Source organism: Rattus norvegicus, chromosome 8, assembly GCF_021556685.1.
Source record: "Rattus norvegicus strain SHRSP/BbbUtx chromosome 8, alternate assembly SHRSP_T2T, whole genome shotgun sequence".
NCBI classification, from domain to species: domain Eukaryota; kingdom Metazoa; phylum Chordata; class Mammalia; order Rodentia; family Muridae; genus Rattus; species Rattus norvegicus.
In genome coordinates, this window is record NC_141541.1 from 117,947,822 (window position 1) to 117,960,669 (window position 12,848).

The 12,848-nt window shown below is 45.7% G+C and overlaps 1 protein-coding gene across 3 annotated transcripts in view; it reads left to right on the plus strand.

Moving 5' to 3' along the window:
• Smarcc1 (SWI/SNF related BAF chromatin remodeling complex subunit C1) overlaps positions 1-8,933 on the plus strand; it is a 103,482-nt gene extending 94,549 nt beyond the window's left edge. Inside the window, 2 exon segments of one of the 3 annotated variants that reach the window (NM_001413573.2) lie at positions 3,651-3,827; positions 6,595-8,933. In NM_001413573.2, coding sequence (NP_001400502.1) covers positions 3,651-3,827; positions 6,595-6,686 — 269 coding nt within the window. In that variant the 3' untranslated portion in view covers positions 6,687-8,933. 3 annotated transcript variants of the gene reach the window in all.
• Positions 8,934-12,848: the final 3,915 nt, after the last annotated feature.

Genomic DNA, 12,848 nt, shown 5'->3' on the forward strand with positions numbered 1-12,848 from the left:
CTGTCTCCAAAGAGTAGAAATTTATTCTCACTGTCTGAAGGTGAGGTCTCTGGCCCTCCCTTGCCGTGTTCCCCCTCAGGGGTCTGAGTGAAGCTGAGTCTCTGTTCCTTCTCCATCCCAGTGGTTGCTTGGCATTCCCTGCTCGCAGCACTCTGTGTCTACCCCACCGTCTTCCTGTGTCTTTCTTGGATACTTGTAGTTAGATTAGGACCCCTCAGGGGATCTGATGGTCTCCTCTCAGTCCGTGTCACACCTGCACTGCCATCCGGACTGCTGCACACTGAATATCAACCCAACACTTGAAAATTCGAGTTTTTGAACTTCTTTTTTCTCCAGTTCTCCAGAGGTGAATTTTTAGTCATTTCCAGCAGCTGGAGAGACGATTCAGTGATTAAGAATCCTAACTAATCTTCCGGAGGATCCAGGTTCAATTCCCATCGCCCACATGGAGTTCACAACTATAACTCCATGTTTCTATAACTCCAGTTTCAGGGAGTCTGTTGTCCTCACACAGAAGCATGCAGGCAAAGCAACAATGCACATAAAAGAAAATTTTAAAGACAATTTCCAATATTCACACTTTTTTTTTTTAATTTCAAAATTGTGGTTATTGATGTTCGACTGGTAAAAGGTGCTTAAGTTAGTTTTGTGAAGACTGAGGGAAGGAGCGGTGGTGCTGCTCACTTGTGCACACGGGCTCAGCAGGAGGCAGGAGCAGGCAGATCTGAGTTCTAGGCCAGTGTTCTGTGTAGTCAGTTCTAGGCCGCCTGGGGTTACATAGTGAGACCCTGTCTCAAATAAATAAACAATTAGAAACCCTCCAGAGGTGATATAATGAGGACTTTCTTATAAAGTGTTTCGTTTGGACAGAGTATATCGTGAGAAGAGAACTGGATCTTAGGTTAGATGGCTTGAATATATTTTATGATTTCCCCTGCTTTGTCCATAAAGAAAGCTTTGAAGCTATGCATAGTGGCATAGCTGTAACTCCATCCTTCATGGGGCTGGGGCCAGAGGATCATTACAAGTTCAATACTAGCCTGAAGTACACAGCTCCAGACCAACCTGGACAGGAGTCGCTGTATAAAATGCAAACTCCTTTGGGACTCTGAGCTTCTTTTTATTACCTATAAGATAATGATGTTGTCCAAAAAAAAACAAAAAAAAAAACAAAAAAAACACTGTTTGGGGTTGGGGACTTAGCTCAGTGGTAGAGCACTTGCCTAGGAAGCGCAAGGCCCTGGGTTCGGTCCCCAGCTCTGAAAAAAAAAGAACCAAAAAAAAAAAAAAGATAATGATGTTGTGGGCTGGAGAGAAGGCTCAGCAGTAAGAGCACTGGCTGCTCTTCGAGAGGTCTAGAGTTCAATTCCCAGCAACCACATGGTGGCTCACAACCATCTGTAATGGGATCTGATGCCCTCTTCTGGGGTGTCTGAAGACAGTGTACACACATACATAAAAATATATGTATAATTTTTTTTTTTTCCGAAGCTGGGGACCGAACCCAGGGGCCTTGCAGTTGCTAGGCAAGCGCTCTACCACTGAACTAAATCCCCAACCCCCTAATTTTTTTTAAGTTACTAATATTGGCTCCTCTTTTGCTTTCTGTTGTGATAAAACACTATGAACAAAAGCAACTTGAGGAGGAAAGGTTTGCCCCTCATAATCATGGTTGATGCTGAGGTAAGTCAGGGCAGAATTGGAACAGTTTCCTGGCTTGCTCTCCCGTTGCTTTCTTCTATGACTACCCAGGGGTGACACCGCCCATCGTGTGTTGACCCCTCCCATATGAGTAATTAATCAATAAATGCTTCACAGAAATCCCCTAGACCAAAATGATGCAGGCAGTTCCTCAGCTGAGGACCGTCTTCCTCGGCCACTCTAGTTTGTATCAGGTTTACTAACCCAGCACACACTGCCTCTCACAAGCATGTTAGAGGAACTACTAACAAGAAGAATAAAGTGGTGCCAGATCATAACCAAGCCGTGCAGTTAAGCAGGAGAACCATTCGGGTTTCTTCTGTACAGCCTTGGGGCTTGTCTTCAGACATATTCAGAGTAGATGAAGAGGAAAGCGGTCAGCAGGCTGTGGGTACTCCTCTGTGTGTTGCCTGTTGTTCTCCTGGCTCTTGACATGGACTCAGCAGACCTTCCTTTGGAATCAGGGAGTGAAGCTGCACTGTGTGAAATGATCCTATACAGTTGTATGTTGTATGTATGTACATTCCTCATGGTGACTGTCTTTGTGACAATGAGCCTCGCAGACTCCTGTCATCTTTCTAAGGCTGTCATGGCTGTACTTGGTAGAAGAGGCAGTGTGAAGGTGGATAGGGACTGTGTCACTCTGAAGCTGGCCTCCCTTTATCATGTGCCCACTTTAGAAGTGCCCCTTTGTCTCCAAGCTAGAGTTTGCACTTCTGAATTAAAAAGTGAGCTCCGGGGTTGGGGATTTAGCTCAGTGGTAGAGCGCTTGCCTAGCAAGCGCAAGGCCCTGGGTTAGGTCCCCAGCTCTGAAAAAAAGAACCAAAAAAAAAAAAGAAGTGAGCTCCCTGCCTACCTCCCTACCTGTGAGGGCTTGCATGCTACAGAGGCAAAGCTGAATGCATGCAACATCACTCAGTAGCAGAGTCTAATACTTACTGAGTCGTCACAGAAGAATGATCAGTACTCAAGTAAATCAGAGACATTTGTTCTGTCTCCCAGCATTAATGAACAGACACGGGGAAGAGATGAAATTGTCTGTCATCTATCCCTTCCGCTCGCCTCAGCCCAACCCCACTTGTGATTTTACCAGGCCAGTGCTTCATGGATTCCTTTAGGGGATCCCCCAGGTCAGGGAGAGGTAGAACCTTTTACAGTGGTGGTTTTTGTGCACTGATTTCCTTTGAACGTCCTTTCTGATCTCTGGTCTGCACAGGCACTGATGGGATGGGATGGGATGGGATGGGATGGGATGGGATGGGATGGGATGGGATGGGTTAGCCACTTCTCATTTAGAGTAACGGAACACATCCGATCTTTGCCTGACCTTTCTCAGAGCTGCTCCCGCTTGTTGTTGCTTCCTTGCTTTTTGAGATGGATTCGTGTATTTTAGATCGGCTTCATACTCACTCTGTCTAGCCAGTGGTGACTTTGAAATCTTACTTCTACCTCCCAGGTCCTGAGGTTATAGGCATATATCTCAACACTGTTTATGTAGTACTGGGGATTGAGTTCACAACTTCTTGTGAATGAGGGAAACATTCCTACCAGTTGTATTCATGTAGCAATTGAGCCATGACCACAGCCCTGTAATTCACTCTTAATAGCAACTACCTTTCCTATACTAAAGTTGAGAAGTCAGTCAGTGGACTGTTCCTCAGTTAAGTGTTCTACAAAGAAATGAATAAAAGGCAGATCATCGGGCCAGTGGGATAGTGAGGGTACTTGCCCTCAAGTATGGCTAAGTGCAGTCCTCAGAATTCACACACATAACTTGGTCCTACAAGTTCTCCTCTAGCCTTCATACTTGTACCATGGCTTGTTTGTGCACATATATCCACATACTAAAATATTTGTCTATGTTCTACAATCATGGACATTGAATTGGTTCCTACCCACCCCACCCCCAGTACATGCATACTTATAATACTTTCAATCTCTTTCTACAGGTCAAATACCAGGCCCTGGCTCCATGATGCCTGGGCAACCTATGCCAGGTCGCATGATTCCCACCGTGGCAGCCAACATTCACCCTACTGGGAGTGGCCCTACCCCTCCCGGTATGCCTCCAATGCCCGGAAACATCTTAGGACCCCGGGTACCCCTCACAGCACCAAACGGCATGTGTAAGTAGCCCAGCGGGAAGACATGCCCCAGCATCCTGCTATGGAAGCTACAGACAAGGAAGAAAGGCTTTCTTCTCTTCATGAGATGTAGCAAGTCCATAGACAGTCTAGCCTGCAACATTTAGTTGTGGGAGATAACATTTTGGTTTGAAACTCAGGTTATATACTCAGTACTGAGGTCTGTGGATGAGCCACTGATTTCTTTGTCACTCGTGATTAAACCTGACTAGTTTGAATATCAACTGGCATGCATAGTTCCTGGCTGTTATTCCCCTACAAGAGCTGTTATACTGTAAGGTTAAAAGTGATGAGTAGGGAAAAAAAAAAAGAAATTGGACCAGACCTAGTCCAACTGAAGGGTTTAATCCCAGTACTCAGGAGCAGAGACAGGTTTGAGGCCATCCTAGTTGTGTGTATGTCTGTTTGTGTCTGTGTGTGTGAGTGTGTGGCCTCCAGGCAGCCAAGGCTACATAATAAGAAAGGTCTTATAGCTATTCTTGATACTTTGGTAGTACCTACATAGATTTGAAGTGAGATGGTTTAGGAACTGCAAAAAATAATGCCAGATAGAGAGGTGTTAATGAAGTTCAGTAGCATCCCTCTGAGCTTGTGTTCAGAGCCCAGGTCATTTCTCCTGTAAGTGCTCCCCATACCCCATTTCAAGCCTTGACCTCCACAGGGTTACATCAGAGACTGTGATCTGCCTTCAGCTGGGTAGACATGCTCAGTGAAGACGATCCAGGCAGAATCTGATTCCTTAAGAAGTTCATGTGTGTGGCCAGAAGTTAGTTCTGATTCATAAGACAAAATAAATAACCAGAAAGAATCCTTGCCTGCTGGGCAGTGATGGCTCACCCACCAGCACTGAGGAGGCAGAGGCAGTGTGTTTGAGGCCAGCCTGGTCTACAGAGCAAGCTCCAGGACAGCCAATGCTACATAGAGACTCTGCCTCAGAAAAGAAAAGAAAAAAGAAAACCATAATCCTTGGCTGTGTGAGCTTTATGGACTGACCCCTAGAACAAGGAACCAAAATAAACACATTTTTTAAAATAGTTGGATAAACTTTAGTAAGAATTTTAAGCTATAACTGGTGGGATGTCTCAGCAGGTCAAGGCTCTTGCAGCCAAACCTGACAGTGTGAGTTTGTTCCCTTGGGACCTGTATAGTAGGGGAGAGAACTGATCCCCACAAGCTGTCTTTTAAGTTAACAGATGGTCTTGCACCGGCACAGCCATGCACACATACACAATAGCTACTACAGGGAACTTGGAAGTCCTTGGAATGCACTGTAATACTCCAGGAGACTTCTTGCAGGGACGGCGGCTTCATACAGAGGCGTGTAAATCCCAGAGGCTAAAACAAAGTAGACACACAGAAGAAAGTCTTGGCTTAACTAAATTTATAGAATCTGGCCCATTTGTAAAATTATTTCCCTTGAGCTTGTGGTCAGATACCATAGTAGAGGGTAACAAAATGCCTCCTAGGCAAGAAAGCATTGGCCTTCAAGAGAGCAGATGAAGTTTGCCATCTCTCGCAATCACATTGTATCACTGGACTTGACCACTGGTCTGCTTGATTCTTGACATCAGGACTCTTGTGAAGGGTCCTCGAAGGAGTGCCTTGAAAATGCACGTGGAGTCCATGTACAAAGGGGGCCTCTAGAGAGTCCCAGCTTCTGACTTGGCTCCTGGACTCTGGATAGGCCACTCTGCGTAGCCACACAGAGTAGCTTCCTGTCCTCAGGACTTGGTGTCTTCTACTCAGATCACAGAGGCCGAGATTATGGGATTCTGAATGCTCTCAGTACTGTGGAGGTCTGGTAGCAGCCCCTTGGCAGTATAGACTGTGAACGCCTCACTGGGGTTGATAGCAGGCCCTGGGTAGTATAGATGGTGAACGCCTGGCCGGGGTGGCTGTGCTTTTCCTATTTATTTGATATGTTTTATTTCTCACAAGATCTAGAGGTTTTACCCTCTTGGATTAAATGATCTCTAGGGTTCCTTTGTACACAAAAGCGGCTAGACTTGAAATAGAAAAGAACCCCAGACACTCAGGCTGATTGTTCCCTTCAGGACCTGACCTAGTTTGGTCCAGAAATCCGAGGATGGCAGTTGAAGGCCTCCTAAGAGTATCCAGCTTGTCAGCAGCTGCCCCTGTGGGGTTTGTGGCTACGGTAGAAACAGTTAATCAGCAAGAAGGTATTGACATCTCTCCTGTGCCCAGCTAGGGTAGACACCGTGGATAAAGAAAGACCGTGATGCAGAAGTAACCCATGAAGGCTCTGATTACTTAATGAAGAAACACAATTAGTAGAGAGAACAATTAGAGTACAATAAAATGGAAATATAATTAAGTTCTTAAAAAAAATGTCTGGAGTGATTCTTGAAAGTGGTCCTTGGAGAGGGGTGGGCTGACTTCTGACACGTCCCCTCCTATCTCTTAGGTTAGGGTCAGCAGTTGGCTGCTGTGCGCTTGACCTCAGGTAGCAAACCTATGAACTGGTATTGCTTGCCTGCTGCCAAGTTACTTCCTAAGGATGGTGAAACGTCTCTAATGCCAGCATAATGGCTGAGGCAGGCAGATCTCTGAATCTGAGGCTAGTCTGGTCTACACAGCAAATTCAAGATCAGCCTAGACTACATTGCAAAACCTTGTCCCAAAAAAAAGAAGGAAAAATTCCTTTCTGTTGCTTTCCATTGAATGGACTTTTCCAAGCCTCCCTCCCTGTGTTTCCAGCAATGACGAGTTACCTTGAATGTGTTTGCAGATCCTCCTCCACCACAGCAGCCGCCGCCGCCTCCTGCAGATGGGGTCCCTCCACCTCCTGTTCCAGGCCCTCCAGCCTCAGCCACTCCCTAGCCTGGAAGACCAGGGAACCTCCACAGCCACCACAAGCTGAACTGGGGATGGCAAGACTTGTGTCTCGGCTTCCTTGGTTTTCTTGCAAGATTTTTTTTTTCACAACCCCAAGCACAAGTCCCATGTCTCTCCACTCTGATACTTCGTGTGTCAGGTCCTTAGTTGACATTCAATGGAAAGCCTGTGGTGACTAGTGTGCTCTGATCATTTTAAAAGTACCATGTCCCCTGTCCCCGTGTGACAGATGTTAGCAATTGGTCTGCAGGTCCTGTTGACATTAATATCCTCTCTGTGTCTGTCTGTCTGTCTATCTGTCTCTCTGCTTTGTCTAAGGCTTCAATGGATAATCCTATATAATTATTGTCCTTTCTTTCTCTGTTACGGTTGTTTTTAAAGAAAGTATCCTAAGTTAATAGAAACCAAAAAGTGGTAATGGGCAGAAAGAGATAGCCACAGAGGGACACACCTTAAGGCATTATAAGTGACCTTATTTCTGCTTATCTGAGCTAAGAGTGGTGCTACTGGTAAAGTTCCTGAGACTTGTGACACATAAATGCTCCAAAATGGGAAGAGCTGGGGGGTGGGGGTAATCCCTTTGATAAGTTTCCTGGTGAGGACCATGAGGGACTCCACGCTGCCTGGAAGAACACACCACCGTCCCTGTTGTATGACAGCACAGCCAAGAGCACAAACAGGAGAGCCAGCCACTCCTTCCTTCTCCCACCATTCTGGGTTTTTGTGCAAAAGATTTGCAGTATTGAACTAGATGGTTGTTTTCCTAAGGGCAGCGTGGGCTTTAAAAGTTGAAATTTGACAGGTATTTGCTGGTTTTTCCCAGTCTAACAAAGAAAGATAAAGGGTCTGGGGCCCTACCTACACACTTTAGGAGCCCCGTCCAACCTTCCCCAAATACACATGCTCTAAACTCACCATGTTACATGTTTTTTAAACCTTCCTCCTATAAAAAAGGAAAACAATGTAAAATGGGCTAAGTAGATTATGCTAAACATTTTCTCTCATGCAGCTTGGTTAGGGTGGCGGGGTACAGATCCTAAACTACCTCTTGCTGTAGCCAGGGTGAATGGGATTTCTTAAGCGGTACTGAGGTGCAGAGTGGGAGTGGAAATGCCCACGTGTGACCAGTAGCCTCTGTTCCTCCTTCTTGTAAGACCTCACATTTCCATCTGTCACAGGGTTATGGAAAGTATGCTGTTGGCTCCAGAGTGTTAGGCTTTAAGGTTTGGGGAGCCATCCCCGAGGAAGACACACACACACACACACACACACACACACACACACACACACACAAATGCCTTAATTTGAGCCTGTATCTACCCCTGCTGATGAACAATTAGATGGGCTTGGGTTTTGTCAGCTCCCTCCCTCCCTCCTTCCCTCCCTTCCTCCCTTCTTTCTGTCTTTCCATTAGTAGCAAAAGCGTGTTTTTGGCAGAACTTTAAGTGGCAATTTCATTCTTGAGAACGCACGGTAGAAGACCTTATGGGTGTATTTTCTATGTGTTTTAAAGCTTTATGTATGAGAGGTAGGTAGGCATTTCTTAATAACAAAAAAAGAAACCCCACAGTTGAGATTTGCCTTGGAGACTCTTGGGTTTGCCTCTAACAAGGTGCTCGAGTCACCGCCAGAGTCTTGGGGTGCTAGAGCTAGAGAAACCCTGCCCCTTCTTTATATTCTAGAGTCTTAGAGTGGAGATGGAAGTGAGCTTGTTCCTTGGGAGCTCACTCTGCTCATTTGTCTCCAGGAAGACCCCAGTGCCTTTTGACCGTGGCCAGGGCTCCCCTCCATTCTCTCCAAAGTAAATTGACTCCGAACACTTGCCTTCTGCCTGGATCCTAGAAGAATAGGACTCTGGTCCATACTGTGGTCGTTATAACCTAAGGTCTGTAATGTGATCACTTTCCAGTTTGAGAGATGAAATAGAGATAATTTTACAGTGTTGATAATCTACAAACCTGAGTTAACAGCTCTTTCCGTGACTGGGAGTCCGGTGTCATTCCTGTAATAACACCCATTCAATTTTGTGAGGGGCGGGCTTGGGTACTGTGTGGTTTTTGTACAAATGTGTTTCTCAGTGTGGGTTTTTGGTTTTTGTTGTTTTTCCTTTAGGTTTTGTTTTAATGAGGGAAGGGAGTTTTGAGAGTTTGGGAGAAAAAAATGAATGAAAGTGGCTTAATGTCCCTCTTTTTCATTGAATAAATGAATACCATTTATGAATTCTAGCCCCAATCTCTGCATCCATCCATTCGTTTCATGGTGGGTTCTGCAGCGAGAGTCCTCAGCCCCACCTGGTTCTGGTGAGCTTAAAATTCCATGGCTCAGAGCCTACCAGGCTGATCCCTTCCACGGAGCTTCATAAAGTTGGATACCTTCCCCTTCATTCAAAGAACGATGACTGGAAGCTCTCCAGAAGGAAGGTAGCCTAGTGTCCTAGTGCCTCCTTCAAAGGGGAATGGTCTTAGGGAGTCAAAGAGTTGGTCAGGTAACACTTAGATGTAACTTGATCTTTTATCAGCCGATACAATGTGTGTGCAACCAAGCCTAATGACATTAAGTCTCCTGGCTACCCACATGGTGGGAGAGAACTGACTCCCCAAAGTTGTCCTCTGGCCTGTACATGTACACTCATATGCACATGCATATATATCTGTACGAGTTTTATTTAAGATGGAGTCACTGTATAGTCTTGACTGACCTGGAACTCACTCACAGGTCAGGCTGGTCTTGCACTAACACCCACCTGCCTCTCAAATACTGGAATTAAAGACAAGTGCCATGAAATCTGGCTTTTAAGTTTTTTCTCCTCAAAAACATTGTGTGGTAGTACAAAACTACAAATCCTTCTCAAGACGTTTTGTCCAGTAAAAATAGGAGATCCTGCTGTGTTTGAGGTGTATATCTAGCCTTACATACTAGTAAACCCCAGCTGTAAATAAATAATCAGGCTGCACCATCCAAGCCAGCAGAATGTCAAACAATAAAGAAATAGCATTTCACAGAGGGCAAGCATTCTTGAGGAAAATGAAAGTAATTTACAGTATCCTAAAGGCAGAAAGGATATTGTGGTACAAGTAAGACCTATCCAAAAAAAAAATTTTTTTTTCCTGACGAAAACTAAGAAACAATGCAAAATCTGAATTGAGTGGCCTATATTCTCTCTATAATATCCTGAATTCAGTCCCAAGTGGGAGGTGCCTCGTGGTTTCTGATGTGCTGGGAATGGGGGTGGCTAGACTGTATTAATCCTGGGAACATATACCTCTATCATAAAGGACAGGCAAGTAGATCTCTTGTAAGCCCACCTAGGGCTACATAGTGAAGTTGGGGGAGAGTTTTAATCCTGACCTTCAGGCAGAGACCTGACACCACACTGCCATAAAGAATGGTTGATGGGCTGGGTAGTGGTGGTTCATGCCTTTAATCTCAGCAGGGATGCAGAGGCAGGCAATTCTCTGAGTTCAAAGCCAGCCTGATCTACAGAGTCAGTACCAAAACAGCCAAGGCCACACAGAGAAACCCCATCTGGAAAAAAAAAAACAACAAAAATTGGATAACGTGGGCCAGGCATGGCTAGCATGGTAGATCTCTTTCATAGCTTTTATATTTTCAAAGGGCTTCAGACCACTGGTAGTGTCCTGGCTGGGGTAACACTTTAATCCCAGCACTGGGAAGTCAAAGGCAGGCAGATCTCTGAGCTTGAAGACAGCTACAGCTACACAGAGAAACCCTGTCTGGGTGGTTTAGGGGTAGTAATGGGAGAGGGACCAATTCAGTGAACCAATTAAAACTAACAAACACCCTTGTACCTTCCAGGACCAACCCACACTCTGTTCTGACCCCTAAAGGGTCTTTGGTTCCTGTGTTTGCTTTTCTGCTATGCAAAACTCAGAGGCAATCCATAATTCTTGCATTTCCCAGAAGCCTTTGGGTGCTTTTGTAGCTCCATGGAAAGCAGCCATGGAACCTGTGCTGGCAGGAGCTTTGACCTTTGCAGGAGAAATCACCAGCCCTAGAGGTAGTGTATGAAGCCCTTAGCAAAGTGGTGATACTACCTGTAGGGACCTGACAGTAGGGGAAAAAGATCTGATTTCCTAGCAGCCTGTCAACTGCTCTCCAAGATGGAGCTGGTGTTGGGGCGGAAGTGGTAGCTCTGGGATTTTTGACAGGCTGAGGTCTTGTATCTGGCTTGGCCTTGAACCTGACAGACTTGTAGTAGCCATCTAGATTATAGTATCCCTCCCTCACTCCATGTCCGCTCACTTTCGCTGTTTGTTGAAACAGGCCTTCATGTATCCCAGGACAATCTTCAGCTTCTGTTCTCTTGCATCTACCGACCATGTGCCACCCAGCTAAGGCTCAGCTTACTCCACACCATCTACAGGGTCCCTGAGGAGAACTTAGTCCTCTGCCCAGGCAGCAGGTGTCTTCTGCAATCTAGGTAGTTGAGTGGTTTTCTCCCAACTGGCCTGGCTTTGGAGTTAGTTAATAAATTCAAAAACCTTTTGCATCATAATAACAAACCATTGCCTGACAAAATAACTACCCCCAGGTTTGTGTACCCTTTCCAGAAATGGAAACACTTGATCTCCATGAGGAAGTTACAGCAACCCGAAGGCCCTAGACCCCTTCCCTTCCTGCCAGGAGTGGTGCGGGTAGGTCTACTCCTAGTTGCCTATTTTGTACCTCCCCACCAAAGGAACAGTTTTGTCCCCGTGCCTAAGATCAGAAGCTTGGTCATTCTGTGATGGCCATTACTAATAGCTTAGCAGCCAGGCATAGCAACATAGCCATAATCCCAGCATGTTGGAGGTAGAGAGAAGGTCTCAGGGGCTGTGGCATATAGCATTAAATACCCGGGAAAGTAGAGGCTGGGCTGGGTGAGGAGATAAGGCTTCTGTTGCCCTGTTCTGCATCCTGGTACCTCTTCTGAAATGCAAGAAAGGAATGAGGGTCTGTAAAGCACACGTGGCGGCCTGCAACTGTTTTAACTCCAGTTCCAGGGCATCTGATGTGCTCTTTCTGACTTTGGATACCGAGTATGGGTGTTGTGCAGACACTTGCAGGCAAAACACCCATGCACACAAAAATTAATTTTTTAAAAAAGATTTATTTCATGTATGTGAGTACACTGTAGCTGTCTTCAGACACACCAGAAGAGGGCATCAGATCCCATTACAGATGGTTGCGAGCCACCATGTGGTTGCTTGGATTTGAACTCAGGACCTCTGCAAGAGCAGTCAGTGCTCTTAACCACTGAGCCATCCCTCCAGCCCCCACAAAAATTAATTTTTTTTTTTTGGTTCTTTTTTTCGGAGCTGGGGACCAAACCCAGGGCCTTGCGCTTCCTAGGTAAGCGCTCTACCACTGAGCTAAATCCCCAGCCCCCAAAAATTAATTTTTAAAAGGTAAAATGGAGGGGTTGGGGGTTTAGCTCAGTGGTAGAGCGCTTGCCTAGCAAGCCCAAGGCCCTGGGTTCGGTCCCCAGCTCTGGAAAAAAAAAAAAAAAAGGTAAAATGGAAAGCCTCCAGATTCAGATGAATGCTACTTTAAAAAGAAAAGCCAAAATTTCAGTATGTTGGTGCCTAAACTGAGGATGTAAAGTCAAACTGAAGTTCTCTATCCAGACCAAACTGTGTGGCCCATGGTCATAGGAGCAGCGACAGTAGTCTCAATGAAGTAGGTGTCTTTTCTGCACATAAGGATGTGTGCAGCAGTCATGGCGAAGATCTTCATGGCTTGGCTTTGGAGACGAGTTACCAAAACACAGTAGGAAACAGACATGAAGCCATATACAGCATGTGTGGCGCCCAAAGGCTGTGAGTTATGTGAATAGAGGACTAGTGAATAAATGGTGGATAATGTGAAAAGAGGACTGGGGACGCTATAGGGAGGTAGTGGTGGTTTCATTGTCCCCTTCTTATATGACTTCTTAGGTTTCCCCAGCCTTTATGTACACTCTGACCATACATTTGACACTGCTTGCCAGAGCCTTTCATGCTGGAGTCTCCATTGACTGTCTCCAGGGTCACACAGATTTGATGCTAAATCTTACTCTTCTCACCACAGAATGAGCTTTCCCTAAAGTTCAATTTATAGACATCTCCCAGTTACTCTGTTCTCTGTGCCAGGGAGGATCAGGTCAGC